This window comes from Aquarana catesbeiana, linkage group LG01 (genome assembly GCF_042186555.1).
Source record: "Aquarana catesbeiana isolate 2022-GZ linkage group LG01, ASM4218655v1, whole genome shotgun sequence".
Classification (NCBI taxonomy): Eukaryota; Metazoa; Chordata; class Amphibia; order Anura; family Ranidae; genus Aquarana; species Aquarana catesbeiana.
In genome coordinates this window covers 471,527,427-471,552,047 of record NC_133324.1, presented here as the reverse complement: position 1 = coordinate 471,552,047, position 24,621 = coordinate 471,527,427, and the positions used below count along the sequence as shown (strand labels likewise).

General features: G+C 44.5%; 1 protein-coding gene across 1 annotated transcript in view; it reads right to left on the bottom strand.

The window, feature by feature from the left end:
• The window catches only part of SHB (SH2 domain containing adaptor protein B), a 327,625-nt gene extending 303,387 nt beyond the window's left edge, over nt 1-24,238 (bottom strand). The window contains exon 1 of the mRNA XM_073591234.1: nt 23,192-24,238. Coding sequence (XP_073447335.1) covers nt 23,192-23,797 — 606 coding nt within the window. The 5' untranslated portion in view covers nt 23,798-24,238. The remainder of the gene's footprint in view (nt 1-23,191) is intronic.
• Between the last annotated feature and the right edge of the window lie 383 nt (nt 24,239-24,621).

Genomic DNA, 24,621 nt, shown 5'->3' with positions numbered 1-24,621 from the left:
CCTCTGTAAAAGAAAACCCACACAATGAAAGGAGCTGTCGATAAGACATGGGACCTGCATAGCTGGACTTCATTCCTTGCACACTGTACAAATGACATAAATACGGAGACACACCAATCTAAACAAATCTCTTCGCTCTCATGAACTCTGCTTATGCAATTTACTCTAATGTTCTAAGCATGTTGGCAGGAACTCACAAACACATACGGCAAACGAACAAGCTTCAAGTTGGTATTGTCTGATTGCCAGGCTCACGGCGTTAAACTGAAAAGGAGTGTGGGGCCTGCTAGGCATTTCAAACATTTGAAAATGGTTTTGTAGGTGTGAGTTTAGCAAAAAAAAAAAAAAAAACAAAACAAAACACTGACTGAAACAATTGGGACGCTTTGTCTTAAAGTGTATATCAAGGCAAAATATACATAAAAAATATATTTAGCACATTTCTCTACATGCACATTTCCCAATGTTTTATCCCTTTAAACAAGCTGTAAGTACAAAAAAAAAATAGGCAATGAACAGAATTTTATTATTAATCTCAGATACTTATATAGCTCCGTCAATTTACATATATACTGTACATTCACATCAGTACCTGGCCTCAAGGTACTTACAATCTTGGTCTTTATCTCACATATTAGGGCCAAATTAGACAGAAGTCAATTAACCTACCAGCATGTCTTTGGAGTGCGGGAGGAAACCGTGGGTACCCCGAGGAAACCCACACAGGCACTGGGAGAGCAAACTCCAGGCAGGTAGCGCTGTAGTTGGGATTCAAACCGATGACCCTAGTACTGCCAGGCAGAATTGCTAACCACTTGTGGTTGGAATACCAATCAACCCGTTTTCTTCACTCCTCCCAAGACCTCCTGCTCTCTAGTTCTCTTGTCATCTCCTTCCATGCTCGCCTCCAGGACTTCTCCAGAGCCGCTCTCATCCTATAGAACTCCTTACCCTAATCTGTCTAAATCTCCTACTCTGTCCACGTTTAGGTGATCCCTGAAAACCCTTCCCTTCAGAGAGGCCTATCCATCTTCTAACTAGTAAGCCAAGCTTTTACTTTCTCCATCAACTCAGCCCTGACCAGGGCCCTTTGATCCCCCCAAAATGTATATTTTACAGCTTATAATTCCTTATGCCGCGTACACACGGTCGGACTTTACGGCGGACTTTGCCCGGCGGATTTTTCGACGTACTTTCCGACGGACTTTGTGAATGAACGGACTTGCCTACACACAATCCACCAAAGTCCGTCGAATTCGTACGTGATGACGTACGACCGGACTAAAACAAGGAAGTTCATAGCCAGTAGCCAATAGCTGCCCTAGCGTGCCTTTTTGTCCGTCGAACTAGCATACAGACGAGCGGACTTTTCGACCGGACTCGATTTCAACGGATAAATTTTAAACAAGTTTAAAATCTAAGTCCGTCCAACTTTTGAGAAAACAAAGTCCGCTGGAGCCCACACACATCGAATTGTCCGACGAAATCCAGTCCGCCGGGCAAAGTCCGCCGTAAAGTCCGCTCGTGTGTACGCGGCATTAGGCTACATTCACACCTAAGCAACACGTTTTCAAGCGTTTTTGAAGTGGTGTGGAGTGCTGCTGAAAAAGGGGAGTAGAGCTGCTGTTTGAGCAGAAAATACATGACAAAACGCTTGAAAAAAATGTTTAAGAAAAAAAAAAAAAAAAAGAAAGAAGAAGAGCTTATGTCACGATTTTCATGTGTTTCCATTGAAGTCTATATGGACAAAAATGTTAAATTTTGCCTGAAAAAGTAATGCTGGCCATACACTATATGAAAAAATTGGCAAAAAGAACACGTTTGTAAATTTTTTGCCGAACAAACGATATATGGAAAGGTTAATGTGTTTCCCGTCCAAACCGTTTGTACTACCGTATATGTGAAAATATGAACAAAAAAAATGGATTTCGGTCCATTGAACGATTTATCGGTTATTACATGATGGCACCATCGTTTGATCTCACGGCCGAATGTTCGTTTTACGAAAATGGGTTTGAACAATTTTTCGTATAGTGTATGGCCAGCAAAACTCATGTACTTTTTGAGCGATAGGCATTTTGCTACCAGCGTCAGGACTCTCAAATGTGAACAAGGGCTACTGAAAACTATAGGTTTTTGCTTTTTGAGCTTCAAGTTACAAAATGTTCAACTGACTGCATTAGTTTCCTTTTTTCAGTTTTTCACAATGGCCATCCCACTAAGACAGGGCTACAAACACATCTATCTACCTTTCTTCCTCTCTATTACATGGAGGATAAAGGAGGAAGAACCATGTCAGACACGTGCTTTAGCAGAAAGATGGCTACAGCGTGGCTCTCTGGGAGGGCATCTATCAGGGTGGATTTAATTTAAATCAAGTCGATTTAAATCACGATTTAAAGCAACTCAATTTAAATCATAAGTTTTAAAGAGCAACTGTCATCTCTGTCCCACAGCGGCTCCCCTTTGACCCACTGTTGACTCACCGACCGTCCCATTCACTTTAATAGGATGGCTGGTGATGCAGCAGTGACACAAGGTGAGGGAGGTGGCAGCAGCAGGTGAGTGGATGTCCACTAACAGGCGCTGCCATGATGGATCTGAAATGACAGGTGCTCTTTAAAAGGTAAGGACTCATTCTTGCTGGTAGTTAGAATCTTTAACATTTGCAAACAAAAGGAAGGTTTCCTATTTAGAATAATACGCGGTCAGGTTAGTAAAACAGCGATATCAGAACCGATTCAATCATACAGTTTGTAGTGTACATAGATTTGCAAAACAATGGGATAAAGGAATATTCCTGAACTTTGTTCTATCTCATGGTTACTGTGAAATTGTGTGAGTGCATCAATGCAATGCATGTTATCTCATTCATTGAAGGAGTTCATCAAATATGCAAATATTGCAGAATATACAGCCTTATGCTACAGAACTAAGCTCCATTTCATGCTGAATAAACTAAATTATGAAAGTATCCTAAAAAGAAAAATATCTTTAGATAGATTTTTACACCAAAAGCATTTAATATAAGTTTGATAAAAACAAAAAAACAAAAAATGTATTTAAATAAAAAATAATCAGATTTTTTTTTTTTAAATCGTTGATTTATATCCACCTTGGCATCTATGGATATCCTCCCAGAACCACACACCCTGGGGAGTGCAGGCGGCACGCTCTATGATCTCTGTGTTCTTCAGACACAGCTGATCACAGATCAAAGTAAAAGGACAATCACAGCGGCCCTTTACCATGTGATGAGCTGTGTCCAATCACACCTGATCACATGCAAAACGCACTTGCCGGTTACTGGCATGCCTTTCCTCACACACTGTCACAGTGAGAGGAAAGCCAGTAACCGGCAAGTGTGACAGTGCAGCCTTATCAGCGCCCATCAGGGCAGCCTCATCAGTGCCCATCAGTTAGGCCCCTTTCACACGGCACGGATCCGCGTTGATCCGCCCCGTGTTTATCCGCTGCTCAGTGGGGATCGCTCCGTTTTCCCCAGCTGAGCAGGCAGATGACAGGGCGGGACCCGCACACCGTCTGTCCGTGTTCATCCGATCCGCTCTGCAGACGGATAGAAAAATAGGATTTTCTTCCGTCCGCAGAATCGGACGAGAGCGGAGCCGGACAACATTGGGTGTTAGCGGATGTACATCCGCTGACACCCGCTATCCCATAGGGATGCATGTATGTCCGTATTTCATCCGAAAACGGATGGATGAAATACGGACATACGGTCCGCATGTGTGAAAGGGGCCTAATGGAGACAAATTACTTATTTGCAAAATGTTATAGTAGAAACTAAAAAAAATATATTTTTTTTAATTTTAGGTCTTTGTTTAGCAAAAAATAAAAACCCAGTGGTGATTAAATACCACCAAAAGAAAGCTCCATCCGTGTGAAAAAAAAAAAAAAAAAAGATAAAAAATGTCATATGGGTACAGTATTGCATGATCGCGCAATTGTCATTCAAAGTGTGAGAGAGAGCTGAAAGATGAAAATTGGTCTGGGCAGGAAGGGGGTAAAAGTGCCCAGTATTGAAGTGGTTGAAGATAGCTGGGAAAGAGGGCAACATTGTTCTTAGAACTTACAGGAATGACAAGGACTGGTAAGTTGCACCACATTTTCATTATTGGGTTTAGATATCAACAAAAACGAGACATCTGACCATGATTACTGTTGGTGAAAAGAGACAAAAAAGGTTGTTCTCCAAGCAATCACCTTAGTGAAGCAGCCTGTAGACACAAGATGCCCATTCCCTCATCCAGCTACCCACTAAGGATCATGGGCAGCCTTAGACTATTTTTGTTTCGGGATAAGGCCACTGCACTAGTTGAGCAGGCATATATATGCACAGACACGTCTTTCACTTGCAATAGCTTAAGAGAGCATTAGGGATCATCTGGGAAAATCAATTTCAGGCAATATATTACTCCCTTAAGAATAATCAGCTTTTGATTAGATCGAGGTTTGCCCACAGACGTGCCATCATTTTTAAATACGATCACTGTTGGCAACACTGGGCAACAATCATCTTCTTTAAACCCGTGCAGTAAATTATCACTAATTATACAGGATTTATAAAGTACCAACAGTTTGCACAGTGCTTTACAACAGGGCTTGAGAAATTTGCTTTGATTCTAGGCGCCAGCTAAAAAAGTTAGGAGCCAGTTTTTTTAACCACTTGCCTACTGGGAACTTTCAACTCCTTCCTGCCCGTGCCAATTTTCAGCTTTCATCACTGTCGCATTTTGAATGACAATTAAATGGTTATGCAACACTGTACTCCTAGGAGATTTTTTTCATACAAATAGAGCTTTCTTTTGGTGGTATTTAATCACCACTGGGTATTTTATTTTTTGCTAAACAAATGAAAAAAAGACTGAAAAATAAAACCTTTCATTTCTGTTATAAAATTTCGCAAACAGGTAATTTTTCTTCTTCACTAATGTGCACTGCACTTATGGGCACTGATGAGGCTGGCCTGGTAGGCACTGATGAGGCTGCCCTGACAGGCACTGATGAGGCTGCACTGTTGACACAGCAGTGATGGGCACCGTTGACACAGCAGTAATGGGCACCGTTGACACAGCAGTAATGGGCACCGTTGACACAGCAGTAATGGGCACCGTTGACACAGCAGTAATGGGCACCGTTGACACAGCAGTAATGGGCACCGTTGACACAGCAGTAATGGGCACCGTTGACACAGCAGTAATGGGCACCGATGACACAGCAGTAATGGGCACCGATGACACAGCAGTAATGGGCACCGATGACACAGCAGTAATGGGCACCGATGACACAGCAGTAATGGGCACCGATGACACAGCAGTAATGGGCACCGATGACACAGCAGTAATAGGCACTGATGACACAGCAATGATATGCCGCTTTGATGGTCACCGATATTCTGCATTGATGGTCACTGATGAGGAGGCACTGATGGGCACAGATATGCTGCACTGATGGGGCGGCACTGATGATCAGTGTAAATGTCCCCTGTCACAGGATTGCTGGTTATCAGCTTTCCTTTCCTTACCATGACAACACTGAGCAAAGGAAACGCCAATAACCATTTGTTTACATGTGATCAGCTGTGATTGAACACAGCTGATCACATGGTAAAGGGCAGCTGTGATTGGCCCTTTAACCTGATCTGTGATCAGCTGACCTCAATAGATGCCCTCCCCAAACTGGTCGGCCGTGCTGTAGCCGTCTTTTGACTATAGCACGGTTGGCAAGTGGGAGAAGGATGTGGACAGCTGACAAAAGTGCTATCTCAATGGCAACCTAGCATCTGGGATTTGTTGAGCCCTGATTTACAATAGCACAGTTACAATACAATTCAAGACAAGAGGGTTAGGAGAGCCCTGCTCATGAGAGCTTACAATCTAACAGATGGTCTGTGGTTAACCCTTCCACCTAGCAGCATTAGGGTCGTTGGTTCGAATCCCAACCACGACACTACCTGCCTGGAGTTTGCATGTTCTCCCTGTGCCTGTGTGGGTTTCCTCCGGGTACTCCGGTTTCCTCCCACACTCCAAAGACATGCTGGTAGGTCAATTGGCTCCTGTCTTAGTTGGCCCCTAGTATGTATGAATGCAAGTCAGGGACCCTTAGATTGTAACCTCCTTGAGGGAAGGGACTAATGTGAATGTATAATATATACAGTATACTGTATGTAAAGTGCTGCATAAAATGTCAGTGCTAAATAAATACCTGTAAAAAATAAAATGTAAAGGCTGATTCACAGTTTTGTCCTGTAACTGCAGATTAAACTGATTTTACAGTACATTTCTGATGCAGCAACCTGACATCCTGGGTACACCATTTGTAGAAGAAACCCAGACTGCTGCTTGCACCAGTGCTAATGGCCCGTACACACGATCCGAATATCGTACGAAAACTGTCGTCCGAGGAAGAATCGTACGATTTTCAGATCGTGTGCACACTACTTTCGAGAGCCGATCACGACAGTTCATCCGGTATTATTCGACCGGACAAGCACAAAAATTTTCCTCGAACGATAACAGATCGGACGATTTTCCTTTAGTCAGTATAATTGTTGTCCGAAAATACAATACAAATATATTACAACACCACTTTTTTTTTTACTGTCGTACAAGAATTTGTGACTATTTACCTATTCAATTTCTACCTGCGTCTATTAAGCGAAAAAGGTCGTACGATCTGTAGTACGATATTCGGATCGTGTGTACGGGCCATTAGATACAAAAACAGTCTTATTTACAAAATGTAGGTAATTACCTAAAAAGCACATTTTCTAAAATGCACATCTGCTAAATAGTCCATCGGCAAGTAAAAGGCGCACCTGATTAAACAAATATATATCTAAAGTAGACAGGGAAAATTATATTCACAATCAGAAATTATGGTATTTCAATTAAAACAGAATCTACAGGAAAAAGAAAATGAAATCTTGCATTGTGTTCCAATATAGGCTGATCTGAAGCCAAGCCAACAGGGAGGAGTTAAACAGGAAATGCTCTTTGATGGGACAAGAAACATTCTACTAGGCAGTTTCCCTTTCCAACCTGATCCTGGTAACTGCTTATAAACATAATATTAGCAACCTCTGGATGGATTTAGATGTCTTTTTTTTCACCCCCATTGACCCGGAATAACAGCACTTATGTCAAGCTAAGTAATCTGCAAAGAAGCAATTGAAAGCAACCGCATTTAATTAGTTGCTTTTCATTAGGTCAGAATGTCTGTTTCAGCTTACGATACCATTTCACTGTCAGGGGAAAAAGCAACGTCATGAAAGTTGTTTTGACATGAGTGATAAAGCGTAATGGATTCCATCACTTAAGTGGGTTAGCACTGAAATGTCTTAGCTTTGCCATGGGCAGGAAAAAAGAAAACACATTAATATGTACCAACCGCAGACAAACACTGTCTTAAATATAGGGATAGATTTTGATTTGTTTCCTGTGCTTAAAGTGGTCGTAAACCCTTACAGACCACTTTTTGCTACAGGTGAGCCTATAATAAGGCTTACCTATACCTACCCAGGATATCTCCTAAACCTGCACGGTTTAGGAGATATCCCCTGTATTTGCGTGTTCCAACGTCATCGGCACATGCGCACTGACCCAAACGGTTTAGGAGATATCCCCTGTATTTGCGTGTGCCAACGTCATCGGCACATGCGCACTGACCCAAACAGTGTGCCGTTACCGGGCCCATGCGCGTGAGTGACGTCATTGCAGCTCTCGCCAATCACAGCGCCTGAGACGCGATACCCAGAGGTAACCCCCGGGAGTGATGTCGGCCGCTGGAGCGGTGTATGGGCACCGCAGCGACGGCTTCAATCCCAGGTGAGTATTACATAATGAGCTAGTATGCTATGCATACTAGCTCATTATGCCTTTGTTCTGCAGGTGTTATGCAGCGTACACACGGTCGGACTTTTCGACCCGGATTTGTCCGACGGACGCTGACGGACCAAATCCGGCGGACAATCCGATCATGTGTGTAGGCTTCACCGGACCGTCAGCTGACTTTTCCAGTCGCAAATCTGACGGACTTTAGATTTGGAACATGCTTCAAATCTTTACGTCGTAACTCCGCCGGACCCAGAAATCCGCTCGTCTGTATGCTAGTCCGACGGACAAAAGACGACGCTAGGGCAGCCATTGGCTACTGGCTATGAACTTCCTTGTTTTAGTCCGGTGTACGCCATCATGTATGAATCCGTCGGACTTTGGTGTGATTGTGTGTAGGCAAGTCCGTTCGTTAAAAAGTCTGTCAAAAGTCAGTCGAAAGTCCGCTGGAAAGTCTGTCGGACCAGTCCGGTCGAAAAGTCTGCCCGTGTGTACGCGGTCTTAGTTTTTTTTTTTTTTTTTTTTATGAAAGTGGGTTTACAACCATTTTAAAATATATGGGCATTATTACTGTTTAACCCAGTTTTTTAAATGAGTTAAAGCGTCATAAAAGTATTTTTCCTTCAAAAATAATCCATACGCATCCACTACTTTTTCGCCGAATGCAGGACTCGGCCTCGCCCCCCAGGGGCCGCATCATTGGATTTGATTGACAGCAGCGGGAGCCAATGGCTGCGCTGCTATCAATCTATCCAATCAACAGCCGAGAACCACCTAGCAGAGAGAAGGCTTGTCCCCATGGGACAAGTTCGAGGGTTCAGGAAAGTAAAAACGGGGGGGGGCGGTCACTGACGGGTGTTTTTCACCTTAATGCATAGGATGCATTAAGGTGAAAAATCACTTACCTTTACAACCCCTTTTTCGGGCTCATTTACACTTGCTTCGGTTTCAACAAGACTTCGGACAGGCTTTGTTAAAGCTCTCCGAACGATAGTCAAAGCCCCTGTCACTAAATAAAATGGTTGGTTAGCTTACAGTCCTGTTCATACCTGCTTCAAAAATTAGACCCCCATGTAGCTTCAATGGTGCTTCAAAGCGTCTTCAAAGCCTCCATAGAAGTCTATGACCTACACACAGTCGGAATTTCCGACAACAAGCTCACATCGAACATTTGTTGTCAGAAAATCCTATCGTGTGTACAGGGCATACCTGCATGGAGTTTGAATGTTGTCCTTATGCTTTGTGGGTTTCCTCTCACTCCAGAGACATGCTGGTGGGTTAATTGGCTCCTGCCTAGGTAGGATGGATGGTAGGGACCAAAAGCTGGCCAGACACTAAGGCCCCTTTCACACTGGGGCGGTAGGGGGCGTCGGCGGTAAAACAGCGCTATATTTAGCGCTGTTTTACCGCGGTATTCGGCCGCTAGCGGTGTGGTTTTAACCCCCCGCTGGCGGGCGAAAAAGGGTTAAAACCCCTCGTATAGCGCGGCTATAGCCGCGGTATTACCGCGGTATAGCCGTGCTGTCCCATTGATTTCAATGGGCAGGAGCGGTGAATACACCGCTCCTTCACCGCTCCAAAGAAGCGGCTGACAGGAGATTTTTTCTTCTCCTGCCAGCGCACCACTTCAGTGTGAAAGCCCTCGGGCTTTCACACTGAACAAACAGCGGAGGCTGTTTAGGGGCGGTTTGCAGGCGCTATTTTTAGCGCAATAACGCCTGCAAACCGCCCCAGTGTGAAAGGGGTCTAATAGAAGTTTGGCTGGTGCAGCAGGGATCAGTCAAATTTTGATCAGTGTGTGGGCTCTCAGAAATTAACTGTTTAATATCAGAACATTTTCCATTGATCAGTGGCTGCAACCACTAAGGGGTTTTTTTTTGTGCTTTTTTTTGACCCACTGGCTAAATAAAACCAACAAAAAACAAAACTGTATATGACCAGCTTTAGGATTGTATGCTTCTTGATGGCAGGGACTGATGCAAATGTACAATATGTAAATTGCCAGCACTATATAAATACCTTTAGTAAAAAAATAAGCGCTTATCTAAGAAAAAAAAATTGCTAACCAAAAAAGAAAATCTGTTCTGAATTCTTGTTCGTTTTAAAAGAAAACCTGATTATAGAAACAAATCCTATTCATTCCTATGAAGAGGCTGTCTATCACAGCCCCAGCGAATGAATGGGACTTTTCGCACATGCGCAGAGTACCCCGAGGTGGCTGTGCGGCCTCCCATAGCTTGTACAGACTAGATCTGCCAGGAACGTGAACAGTATGAGATGAGGATAGCTTCCAGCTGAATACAGTTCATAGTAAGCACACAAGGGGTAAGAAACGATCTTTGTATGCTACATGAATTTTTTGCTAGTAAAAAAAAATAAATAAAACCTGAAAAAAGAAATCTAAAAATGACTGATCTCATATTATAACCCTTGTTGCAACCCAGCAGATTAAACAATTGCAGCCCTAACCTTTAGGAAAGGAATGCCTTTTGAAGAGTGGAAGTCATTGATCTAGTAAATATAACACAGTGGAGGGTTCTTCTATGGGTAATAACATGCCAAGTAAATTGATGCGTCTAAGAGATAAAAACGTCACAGGATTTCAAAATCTAATTTGTGCTCCAACACATGCCTGCTGGGCACTGCTGCATCATCCTGGCGCAAGAGTGAGGATAGCAATTGATGAGTCCTCGCCTGTTCGTGTGCCTTGCTGGCTTCCCGGCATCAGACACAGGCAGGTGAGAAACAAATAAATATTCTTCTAGTAGAGGGCTGCCTGTCATTGTACACAGAAGCTAAGTGAGACATTCCTGCTCGACAACATCAAGAGCCAGGTGCTGCAATAAACACCCAAGATGGGCCTTTGTACTGCAGCAATTTCCTCTATGTTTAACCAGTTCAGTACCACATTACACAGATACATCGTAAAAAGATCCAGTCACAGGGTGTAAAAACACACAACCTGGTAGCTCCACAAATATTCATAGAATTCCTGCAAGCGCAAAACCATGAATTAGCTTTGATTATAGAAAAAGAAAAAAAAAAAAAAAAACACTAAAAACACAGTAAGCAGGGAACGAATAAAAAAAAAAAAAAAAAATAAGGAGGGCGCTTACAGGCCTTTGGCATTTTTTTTCCCAAGCCTGTAAAAGGACCTTTATGTAAGCCTATGGGGGAGATTTACTAAAACCTGGAGCACTCAGAATCTGGTGCAGCTGTGCATGGTAGCCAATAAGCTTCTAACTTGTTCAACTAATCTTTGACAGTTAAATCTGAAAGCCGATGGTTTCTATGCAAAGCTGCACCAGATTTTGCACTCTATATGTAAAAAATAGTCATGCAGTCACGAGTTCCAAAATTTATTCATATAGACTAGAGGCAAACAGCTAATACAGAAAATCCCAACACATTTCAGGACTTTTAGTTTAGTAATTTAGACCCCTTTCACACTGGGGCGTTTTATCGCTGAAAATAGCGCCTGTAAAGCGCCTGAAAACTGCCTCCCTTGCAGCCCCAGTGTGAAAGCCTAAGTGCTTTCACACTGGGGCGGTGCGCTTGCAGGACGGGGAAAAAAAAAAAACAAAAAAAAGTCCTGCAAGCAGCATCTTTGGGGCGGTGCTGAAGCGCCGAAGCACCTGCAAAGCAATTCGGCAGCGGCGCTTTTCGGGTGCTTTTACCCCCTTCTAAGGGGGTTAAAGAGCGGTAAAATGCCTCTAAAATCTAGCGGCGCTTTACCGCTGCCACCCCAGTGTGAAAGTAGCCCAATAGATCTCTGAATAAAGGACATGGTTGTGTGGGCAAAGCCCTGCAAATTTTAAAAATGACAGCTACTGCAGGGGAAAAGAACCCCCGCATGCTGTCACAGGTTTGGGGGTGGGGGGAGAAGATATATACGGTAATCTTCACATATTTCGGCTGTTCAAAGTGCAAATCAATTCAAAGGCTGACTTCAAATTCGAGGGACAAATACAAACTACGTGTCTCCCGGCAATGACAGCCCAAAGCCACCTCCATCTCTGCTGAGTCATGGTTTTTATCAGCAGGCCTCTTATCTCAGGTAAATACTAGGGAAATGGAAGCACACTCAGGAGTTTGTAACACAAAACTGAAAGCAGGACATGTTGTGGAAAACAAACATTCAGTGGTTAAAGCGGACACTTCCCCCAAAAATAAAAAAGCCTGGATAATGCAGCTCTGCATCCTGATCATTAAATCATCCTATAGTCTTTTATTCAAATTAAATATTTTTTACATTACTTTGTTCCCACTTCCTGGTTTGCAGTGGGCACTGGTGACTGGCACTGGTAGCCCCGGCCTCACAGATGCCCCCTGGGAATGTTACCTCACCAGTCCCTTCAAGCTAAACCTTGCACATGTGGCATATGAGATCTGGCACAGCTTGTCATTTTTCAATAACAAGCCCCTGTAAAAAGTCACATTGGTCCTCGTATCTACCGTAATGTCATCAAGGCCAGTCCAGGCAACCAGGAAGAAGAAACTGGCTGCCAAAGACTTTATTTTTTTTTAATGGCTGTGCAGAATCAGGGGCATTATATAGAAGCGTGCTTGTTTGCCTAACCGCTTGAAATGAGCTTTGGCAGTTTTAGAAGAGGAGGGAAGGTCCGTTTTAATGGGTGAAATATTGCCAAACCAGAGTGAGTGTTAATCTGCTGTGCAAACCCTGCAGGTCACATGTGACAAAAAAAAAAAAAAAAAGTTGATGTGTTTTTTCTAAAAGTTAAAACCATCTGTTAAATTTACATACAAGTTTTAGAATCTGGTTGATAGTTATGCATTTATTTAAAGAACACCTAAGCCAGGTCAGGAATAGCACACTGCACTGTCTCTGGATATACAATTTACAAAGATGTGGATTTAAGCCAAATTCCATGAGCCTTTCAGATTTTATATTGACTTTACATATGGTTTACTAAAATCTTAGTTAACCATACCATATTTTGCTCTAGATTTCTTAGTGTATATATATCAGAAAATTTTTAAAACGGCAAGGAGCCCAGACATTAAGAGAGGACCTTGCATTTCACTGCAATGTCCGCTCTAACAAACCACAATATACAATGCTATAGTGTGGCATGTTGAGAAAAAACAAAAAAGTCTTTTTTTCATGTTTGCTGAGGCCCCATAGGAAATGAATGTGTACAGGTACCACAATGAGCATTGGCCCAATCAAGCGAGCAACAATGCACGTGATAACAAGTGAAACTTACCAGATAGCATGCAAAACCAGGCATGTGGCTAGCTATAGCCCAGCCAAGGCCTTTACTTGCACAGAAGATCTTTATGGACGATAATCACAGGATGGATGGCTACAATGTCTCTCACACTCTGGCAACACTGTAGAGTCTGATCATCTCATTCAGAAAGGACCAAAAAAGAAAGACTGGCCATAGTGTAATATTGCCTTGCTTGTTTATTGTAGAAAAAGTAATGCACTTATATTGGTAGATTAAAAATTTGCATAGGTTAAAACAGAGCTGGCCGGCTCGCAACAGGCGCCTGTCCTCTTAGTACAGACAGCCTGGTGACGTCAACACGTACCCTCCTGCAGACACATTTAGTCATACGCGACGTTGATGTGACGCCCCATTGACATCACGACGAAACGCGCCAAAAAAGTCCAGTTTGGATTTCCACTGTATCCTGCCTAGTATATATTTGTAGACATCCCAAGTCTCCTGCGAGGAGCCAGCATTGACACTTCCCTCTCCCCTGCTGCTCGCACAGCCAGACGAGGAGAGAGAGCTGCTTCTACAACTCCTCCTCCCGTCCTCTCCTAATGTGTCTGCCCCGCCCACACTCCCTGAGAGTTTTCTGCCTTTCAAAAAGGAATGTGTGGGCTGGAAGTATGAAGCCCAGCAAGCCCTGCATCCTGATCCTTTCATCCATGCAGTCCCCTCCTGCCTCCCGGTGAGTACTCTGATGTAAGAGGCATCCTTCCTTCCGCCCTCCTGTACTATGCCCACTTACCCTCCCCCTTTGCTGTGCCATCCTGCTCCCTGTGCTGTGCCCACTTACCCTCGTCCTGTACTGTGCCTCCTGCTCATTGTACTGTACCCGCCTGTACTGTGCCCACATACCCTCTCCCTGTGTTGTGAACTCCTGCTCCCCTTGTACTGTGACCACTTACCCTGTCCCGTGCCCTCCTGCTCCCCTCGTACTGTACCCCCTGTACTGTGCCCACTTACCCTTCCCCTGCATCATACACAGACACAGACCTACCTGCATATACAGATTGGGATGGGGGGCAGAGGAGTGACTGTGGATAGGTCTCTCTTTCATTCATAGCACAGACAGACTCCTACCACCATGACCGCTTCAAATCACTGAAGAGGTCATGGTGGTTAGAGTGTTCCTTTAATATCTCTCAGAAGAGGTAAACCTCTGTTTATTGATTTAATTTCATTTGATCATCCTCTAGTTGTGTTAAATTGGTGGTGGTGGTGGTGGGGGGGGGGGGGGGGGGGCGCAGCACCACCTCCTTGAAATTAGTTTTTGCAGGTTGGGATGTCTGCACTCGCCCATCCGCAAGCACATGTGAACTTGTGTACCAGTGGTTCGCGCATATAGGCACACATGGCATTTTCTATAATACATCTCATTACACACCACAGTGGCAGTTCCTGGGGGCCACAACACATTTTATTCTGTACAGCTATACGCCAAATCTATAGCTGTGTGCAAGAGCCATTATACTTTACACACACGTAAAGCCAAACTACAAAAACGTGGTATGAGAACTTATACAACTAGATTATGTAAGCATTATCAGAAGCAACAGATATTGCAGTAAGCTGTATTGCACATAGGTTTTACTTTCCATCTCTAATGAAAGGAAAAATTCTTTAGTTCTGAAAATTCCAGTTTTTTTATATTTGTTCTGGATCTGTGGCTCCAAAAGTACTGAAGTAATTAAAGCAGAATGGCAGCCAGGCAACTAGCATTTCTTTAGAAGTACTGGGCAGATGGCAGACTCCATATATGCTCGGTACCATGTTCCTCAAACTAAGATTGTTTACTGGTTCAGTAGTTTTGTTGCAATGTGTCAAGCCAGTCAAATGTTACATGCTGATTGTATCCATCAGGATAGAAACATGTCTTGCTGATAATCATACCATCATGTGTACTGTGCAAGCTAACTAGTTAAAGGAAAACTGTCATAAAAGAAAAATATAGGCTGCCACTACTGACCCATCTGCCTGAAAATTAAGTAAGTTACCTGACTGTCATGGTATGCATTGGCTTCAATGCTTCCCGAGTCACTAACCTGAAACAAGATTAGGGATAGGGACTTCAGGCACTTTCCTGATTTATTAGGAGCCCTTTCACACTGAGGTACTTGAAAACTGCCCAAAAAACGCTGAGCGCTTTTGCGGCGCTTTTCAGGCATTAGTGGTGCGCTTTTTTGAAGGTCACGTGAGACTCAAAAATTGCTTCAAGAACCATTTTGAGGAGCTTTTCAGGCTCTTCCTATTCATTTCAATGGAGAGGGGTGTTTTTGAGGTGCTTTTTTTTTGGCGCTCCAAAGATGCTGCTTGCAGGAGTTTTTTCACCTCCCCCGCCAGCACTCCGCCCCAGTTTGGAAGCATTCATTGATTTTAATGGAAACAGGTTTTTGTGAGCTTCACTGGCACTTATTTAATTGCCTCAGTGTGAAAGGGCTCTTATGGCGTGCTTGTTCCAGGTCTGGTACTCAAGTATTGATGCTAGAGAACAAGTATTGTTTAGAAAGCAATAGCAGACCCCAAACTTCTTTCTTGGCCAGGCAACTGTGTGTGTGTGTGCAAAATTTATAGTTTTCAGATATTTAGTAATCGGGTCACAAAAAAATGACAGTACTACATCAATGCAACTGTATTTGATGTTTCTGGGGCAATTTTATTATTGGTGAAAAGCTTATAGGAACCTTATCCTAAAAAAAAACTAAATTAGCAGGACAGTATTTGATTTTTGGTTTGGGTTTAAAGAGCTGCAATTATAATAAACTAAAAAATACAGATCTGTCTCCATTAAACTAAACCCTCCTATACGTTTCATCCAAGGAAGCTGCCATCTTGGCCTTTGATCTGCAACTTCCATGATGCTGCACATGTGATAAGTTATTTAATGGTTTGACAGTTGGGTTGACAGTACATGCAAATGTGACAGTTAGCATTCCCAGAATGCCAGAAATGTTACTATTTTTTGAAACGGTTAAAGTGGAGTTCCACCCAGAAATGGAACTTCCGGTGATGTAATTCCTCCCCCCTCCTCCGATGCCACATTTGGCACCTTTCAGGGGGGAGGGTGGAGCAGATACCTGTCAAATCCAGGTATCTGCTGCCAATCCCGGCCCCCTGCTGTCTTCTGGGAGACACACAGGTCCCAGAAGACAGCAGGGACAATTCAACTCGCTAATGCACAGTAGGAAACAGGCTGTGAAGCCACAAGGCTTCGCACCCTGTTTCCCTTAGTAAGGATGTCGGCGCCTGCACCCGGAGCCCAGGGACGTGTCGGCTTCAGGTGAGAACATTGCGGGCTCCCTGGACAGGCAAGTATCCTTATATTAAAAAAGTCAGCAGCTGCAGTATTTGTAGCTGCTGCCGTTCAATTTTTTTTCCCCCAGGAGGAACTCTGCTTTTTTTTTTTTTTTTGGATACTAGCATTATTGCTGATGAAATTTCAAAAAGACTATACAATGATCAAGATCACTTGCGAAAGAAATATACATTTCTTACTGTTATCTTTTATGCCTCTGTTTGTGACCATTTCCATCCTGAATGTGGGCATGTGAAGCCCAATTGAGATTGCTTTCTAGAATAGCTTGGGAGAGGTGCATGCTGGGTAACCAGCATGCACCTCTCGATCTCGCGCATGCTGGGTAACCAGCATGCACCTCTCGATCTCGCGCATGCGCGATTCAACGGCAACCGTAGTACTATACTGCCCACAGACTCCTGGGAAATGATGTGTCATCTTTTCCCAGGAGCACAGGCGAGGGAGGAAGTCTCAAGGAGCTCCGGGGACCAGGAAGTGGCAGATTATGAGGACTACATAGCAACAGGGCGTTTAGGGTAAGTATAAAAAAAAAAAATCCTCCAAATGTTTGTTTATAGGTTAAAAGGAGTCTTTTAAAAGGAAAAAAAAAAATTTAGGGTGGAACTCCGCTTTAAATTGATGGGTTTAGTTCTGCTGTAAGACAACTCACTTTGGTTAGATATCTGCATATGTGCATAAAGAATCAAGTGTATGAAAAGAGGGTTTTCATGTTCAACCAGATACCAACATTTCTCTAGCCAAAGCTGCCCATATAGTTGTAAAGTATTGTTCTAATGGTCACAAGGAAAAAAAGGTTTGCCAGAGAATTCAATCTTGCCATCTTTGAGTCTACTAATCAAACGAATTTAGTTTGAAAGCCCTTAAAATTTCATCCAGACCTGCTACTTGAAAGGAATCCCAGATGTATTAAACTGATTTCTCTTGAGTCTAGAACATGTACATTATAACACATGTGGGTTTTTTTTTTCCCCAAATGAAAACCACATTCACAGTTACAATTTAATTTGTTCAATAAATAATTTTGCATCGTGCTGCTTCAAAATTTTGCCACTGTGGTCAAAAAATCCTCAACCCCATCAAGAATTTTTGATGGTTTGACAGTTTGGTTGAAAGCACAAGCAAGTGTGACAGTTAGTAATCCCGGCATGCCAGGAATGTAACTGTTTTTTGAAACTGTTAAATTGATGGGTTTAGTTCCGCTTTAAGCTGATGTTAGACGGGCGATTCTGCCAATAGAGACAAAAGCAGGAGATTTCAGTAGATTGCCAGCGGCAGGATCACTAGTGGCAGGGTCATCCATCTGGCATCAGTCAAAAAAAAATGAGACAGCTTGCTTTGACCAACACATTCCCTTTACAGAAGGCAATTAGAGATTTGATGTTTGTAGTAGGGATTATGAGGCTAATGTGGATCATACCCTATAAATATAAATATGGAATACAGAAAGGCTGTCATGATCAAAACTTAGTGACACCAGGCCATGTCCATAGTTCATACTACAATGAGTCTCCCCTGAGGTATAAAAGAAAACAAACAATGCAATAAAATGGGACTAATAGCTTTTCGAGTTGCCCTTAATTCCCCCGGCTCTCTGCAGCGACTCTATTCCCACCTGTCACATTTGACAAATTGCTGAAACCTTTATTAATGGATCAGCCCATTGGTTGCTAATATTTTACCGTAACACAAGAACGACATACCGTCAGGCTTAAAAACCATTCTTTATGTTACAACTTGATTCCAGCAGACCTTCCATTCTTCCCAAAGGTTAATAGGGGTGAAATGCTATGTGCACCATTTGTTGCTGTAATAGCCATCAGCCACATAATGCTGCAGTTACACCAAATTGGCAGTACCACACTTCTCAAAAGGGAAATAGTTGGTGTAAATTCAGAAGACACCAAGAGACACAATAAAATGACTGTTGATGGAAAATTAGGAATGCAACAATAAGGATATTTCAGTAATAGTAACCAGCCTAGAGCAGTAGGCTATAGTTGTTTGCATGGACAAATACAAGGCAAAGCACCAACTGACCTTAAAGTATAAACAAGCGCAAAACTTTAAAGTCCCATACACACTATTCGATTTTCTGCAGATATTTGTCTTCAAATTTACCAAAACCATGAAGTGCAAGGGCCCGCCTGATTGCATACAAATCGAAATTCTTAAGGTTTAACCTCATATTATATGGTTTTGGTAAATCTGAAGGCAAAAATCTGCAGAAAATCTAATAGTGTGTATGAGGTCTAAGATTCAGATAGAGTGCTGAGGAGTTAGAACCACTGTCAGGTTTTTATTGCTGCCTGTGTCCCAGTTAGGGAGATTCACCCCCATCAGTCATCATGATCACCAATGTTAGTAGGAATGAAAGCGAGGGTCAAACCAAAATTTGGTTTGTCTGTTTACCAGAACAGGAATAGGAGAAGGGGATATCTTCCAACAGGGACACTTTTTCCCTTGACAACTAAAGCCGGTCATAGACCGCTCAAATCTCAGCCGGTTCAGCAAGGACTGGCCAAGATTCGAACCATGTATGGGCAAGCTGATTGTACCCAAGTTGATCTACTGATCAACTTGACTACAACCAGCCTTTCTTGGTTTTTCATGCAATTATTGCCAGCAGCTATAGCGATTTTCTTTCCGGTAACCCATAGTTGCAGGGTAAAAAAAAAAAAGTTTTAAATCTATGTACAAATGCACAAGCCATTCATTTGAACGGGCTGTTCGACACAAAAAAATCATACTAAAGATAATGAATGGCACAGGAGCGAACATACTCGCATTATAAAATGTTTAAGATTTTCTGCAAGTCCCCAGTGCACAAATGTGGGGTCGATTTACTAAAAAACTGAAGAGTGTTAAATCTGGTGCAGCTCTTCACAGAAACCAATCATCTTCCAGATTTTTTGTCAAAGCTTATTTGGACAAGCTGAATTAAGAAGCCGATTGGTTACCATGCACAGCGGCACCAGATATTGCACTCTCCAGTTTTAGTAAATCAACCATATTGCCCCACAGCAGCTTAAAGTTAAAACAACAAACTCATTTTTTTATTTGGATGACTCTTTAGATCAGCCTTTCTCAACCTCTTTAAAACGTAGAGGAACTCTTGGAAATAATAAACTTTTGAGTGTCAGGGAATTCCTGTTAATAATTACTATATTTACAGCTCACTGTTATGCTGGCCATACACTATACGATCAATCGGCCGAAATTCAGTCCTTTGGCCAGTTAATTGGCACAAAATCGAAAATCGTTGGGACGTTTTTGAGCCGAAAAAACAAACGACAAGTTTGGAAATCTTCTGCCGAATGAACGATAAATTGAAAGGTTAATGTGCTTCCCATCCAAACCGTTTGCACTAGGTATATGTAAAAAAAGAAAAACACACGAACAAAAAATGGATTAATTTATGTCTTTATCATCAGTCATTACATAATGGCACCATCGTTTGCTCTCACGGCCGAATGATCATTTTTCCAAAATGGGTTCGGCCGATTTTCCGTATAGCGTATGGCCAGCATTACACTGGGAGGTCATTGGAAAGAATCACCTCTTACAGAAAGCAAAACAAAGATCATTGGCATCAGTAGTTACTTGTCGAAGAAGCAGAAGTTGTTATTTGCTCAAGGAACCCCAAGCAACCTTTGGAAGAACTCTGCTTGAGAAACTTTGGTCTAGAGATTGAATAAAACACTACCCAACGTTCCAGACTGAGGTCCATGGCATTAAACAGCCCTCTTGGATGGCTCTCCTTAAAATGATAAACAATGAATGTAGAATGTAAGCAGGCATTATCTGCATTACGTAAGGAACTTAATGATTATTTTGGAAATGTCTAAAAGGTCAGTTTGTGAAATGACTCTATGGTTTTCATGAGAAAATGAGATGCAAAGTTGTGAACTAAAACTGCAAGTGACAGATGTACGGGAGCCAAAACCACCTGTTTGTACTGAGAAGACAAGGTCATGGTTCACTGCACAGTTGGACAGAAAGATAAAAAGGGACCTTTAACCAATTCTGTGCTGGGAAACCAGGATATCCAACACAGTGTCAGAAGCAATGCCAGCAGCTAAGGTCACACTCATGTAGCATTTCCTCTATTACACAACACTGCTGAGCTATCTCTATCCTAGTGTATAGCCAATACAATAAAAAGGGATTTTACAGCACAGAGAAAAGGTGGTGACACTGTAGGCATTGTCTGGACCAGACTTTCCCAACCTTTTAACACAGAGAAACCCTTGGAAAAAAAAGGTCTCAGGGAACCCCTGCTAATAATTGCTTTAGCTCCCTGTACATTAGCGTGAACAGTAAGGCAAGATATAATAAATCATTCTTAATGTATTCACCACCTAGGACTGTGCTATACAGCCAAATTATTTTCAGTAATCATAATGATCTCATATGGATAAGTGTTAATAATAATACCCAGAACAGAAAATCAAAATTGTAGCGTTCCTCACTTTGGTGGTCAGTGGAGAAATGTCCCACTGCATTGATGGTTGGTGGAAAAGTGCCCCATTACACTGGTGGTCCTTTGGAAATATGCCCCTTACACTGGTGGTCAATGGAAAAGGATCCACTTAGATTTGTGGTCAATGAGAAAAAAGCACTCTCATATTGGAAATCATTGGGGAAAAAAGGGCTTCTTCACTGGTGGTCCACTAAAGAAGGATTCCATTACACTGGTGATCATTGGATATATGCCCCTTACATTGATGGTCAATGGAGAAGGTTTAGGTTTGAGGTCAGTGGAAGAAAAACACGGTCACACAGTGGTGATCATTCATTGGGAAATAAGCATTTTTCATTGGTGGTCCCTTTAAGAAGGATCCCATTACACTGGCGATTATTTGGAAATATGCCCCTTACATTGTTGTTCAGTAGGAGAAAAACACCCTCACATTGGTGGTCATTAGGGAAAAGGCTTCTTCACTGGTTGCCAGTTGAAGTTTCCCATTAATCTGGCAGTCATTGGGAAATATGCCCCTTACATTTGTGGTTAGAAGGCAAAAAACACCCTCACATTGGAGGTCATTGGGATATGAGCCCTCCACTAGTGTTCATTTGAAGAAGGGTCTCTACTTTGGTAGTCATTAGAAAAGGGACTTTTTAAGTCGTAAGTTGTAGAAAGTTACCATTAAACTGGTGGTCATTAAAAAATATGCCCCTAAATTGGTGGTCAGTAGGAGAAAAAAAAACTCACATTAGTGGTCATTGGGAAATATTCCCCTTACATTAGTGGTCAGAAAGTGAAAAAACCCTACACATTGGTGGTCATTGGGAAAGGGGACTCTTCACTAGTTGTCAGCTGAAAAGGGGCCTCTTTAAATTGGTGGCTATTGGGAACTAGAACCCTTACATTGGTGTTATTTTACAGGAAAAACTCCCTTACATTGATAGTCATAGGAAAAGGGCTTATTCACTGATGGTCAGTTGAACAAGGGTGTCATTAAACTGGCAATCATTGGGAAATCTGTACCTTACATTTGTGGTCAGAAAGAGGGGGGGGGGGGGGGGACTAATATTGGTGGTCATTGGGAAAAGGGATGCTTCAACAGCGATCAGTTGAAGAACGATTAATTTATATTGCTGGTCATTGTGTTGGTCATTAAGAAATATAGTTCAAGGAACCTCTGGACGAACCCTGGGGGCGAGTAAGGCTGCTGCGGAGGAACCCTGGGGGGCGAGTAAGGCTGCTGCGGAGGAACCCTGGGGGGCGAGTAAGGCTGCTGCGGAGGAACCCTGGGGGGCGAGTAAGGCTGCTGCGGAGGAACCCTGGGGGGCGAGTAAGGCTGCTGCGGAGGAACCCTGGGGGGCGAGTAAGGCTGCTGCGGAGGAACCCTGGGGGGCGAGTAAGGCTGCTGCGGAGGAACCCTGGGGGGCGAGTAAGGCTGCTGCGGAGGAACCCTGGGGGGCGAGTAAGGCTGCTGCGGAGGAACCCTGGGGGGCGAGTAAGGCTGCTGCGGAGGAACCCTGGGGGGCGAGTAAGGCTGCTGCGGAGGAACCCTGGGGGGCGAGTAAGGCTGCTGCGGAGGAACCCTGGGGGGCGAGTAAGGCTGCTGCGGAGGAACCCTGGGGGGCGAGTAAGGCTGCTGCGGAGGAACCCTGGGGGGCGAGTAAGGCTGCTGCGGAGGAACCCTGGGGGGCGAGTAAGGCTGCTGCGGAGGAACCCTGGGGGGCGAGTAAGGCTGCTGCGGAGGAACCCTGGGGGGCGAGTAAGGCTGCTGCGGAGGAACCCTGGGGGGCGAGTAAGGCTGCTGCGGAGGAACCCTGGGGGGCGAGTAAGGCTGCTGCGGAGGAACCCTGGGGGCGAGGAAGGCTGCTGCGGAGGAACCCTGGGGGGCGAGGAAGGCTGCTGCGGAGGAACCCTGGGGGGCGAGGAAGGCTGCTGCGGAGGAACCCTGGGGGGCGAGGAAGGCTGCTGCGGAGGAACCCTGGGGGCGAGTAAGGCTGCTGCGGAGGAACCCTGGGGGCGAGTAAGGCTGCTGCGGAGGAAACCTATGGTTGATAAAGGCTGGTGTGGTCAATGATTTATCCATAACAACCTGAGCAATGCTGGACTAGCATATCCCAAAGGATGAATGAGTGTGTGAATGACATAGGTAGAAGCAGAGCTCTGCAATGGTTACAATGAGAGGAGTAGAGGCCCAGTAGAGGTGGTGTGATCAGTAGAGGTGGTGTGATGGGTAGAGGCGGTGTGATCAGGTTGTGTGCCCCCCATATGCCAGCTGCAGGCAGACATGGGAAGGGAAGGCGGCGATCCATGGCCTTACCTTATCCTTCTTGTCCTTGGTGTTCTCCTCGTTCTTGCTCATCCCTGTGCTGACCAGAGCCGGGCTCCAGGTGATCGCCGTGCCCCCCGAGTGTGCGGTGCCGCCCCCGCTGTCAGTCCAGCCGCAGCTGTCAATCTTGATGAGCCGGTGTTTGGGGGAGACCACGAAGCCCCCGGGGGGTACTTGCTTGGCTCCAGGCGGCCTCCTCTCGCTGTTGCTCCGGTAGAGGTGCGGGGAGGAGGACGATGAGGACGATGACGAGGTGGTATTAGTGCTGGATCCAGGGTAGGGCTCCTGGAAGAGACTATTACTGCCCCTCCGCCCCTCCACCTGCTGCTCCTCGCTGCACATGGCCCGCAGTTTGCGGAGAGAAGAGCCGGGGCCACTGTAGGGATCCTCGAAGTCCCTCTCCTTCTGAGCCCGGTAGGCTTTGATGAGATCGCTCTCCTCCCGGCAGTGTCCGGGCAGAGGGGACGTGTGATGGTGGAAGGAGCGATCGGGACCCCCATTCCTCTTGTAGTCCGGTCTGGGGGGTTGCGGGGGGCTCTTGGTCTTGTTATTGTTGTTGTTCCCCAGGCTGAAGTATTTGTTCAACCATTTGGCCATGATCGGATAGGGCGAGATCCCGATGTGTGCGAGTGAGTGTCAGCTCCTGGGTACGAGATCACATGGAACAGCACCAAGTTCTACACGACTAACTTGACAGCGATCAGCACTGGTCCTAACAAGGGGGCAGACTAGTGGGCATCCTCCAGGGACACCGACACCCCATGGACAGTCCTGGGAGGCATGGATTTAAAGGTCCCAGCACCTTCCTCTCTCCCATTCACTCTGACAGGGAGATCCCAGCACTGACACTTGTTGGGTGATCAGATCCCGGCGGATGTCCTCTGTGTACAGTATAGAAGGGGAGTAAAGGTAGCGATCACACTCTGCTAGCACGCCTCGTACTTTGCCCACACTATGACAGCTCTCAGCCTCTGTGTTTGAGACTCTACACACCGATCACCTCTTGCTCACATTACGGGAGGAGCCGAGTGACACTTATCCGCCCCTTCCCCGTCCGGCTCCTCCCACCTCCCCTCCTACTCCCTTACAAAGTTGACGGTCGCTCCGACTCCTCCCATCTCCCTCCTCCACCTATACAAGGCGCTCCGACTCCTTCCACCTCCCTCCTATACAAGGCTGATAGTCGCTCCGACTCCTCCCACCTCCTATACAAGGCTGATAGTCGCTCCGACTCCTCCCCTCCTCCTATACAAGTCTAATGGTGGCTCCGACTCCTCCCACCTCCTCCTATACAAGTTTGATAGTCGCTCCGACTCCTCCCACCTCCCTCCTCCATACAAGGCTGATGGTCGCTTTGGGACTCACACCTTCGGACTGTGCACATGTTGCTGGGTTACTTACTGCCACTCGAGCTCACCAAC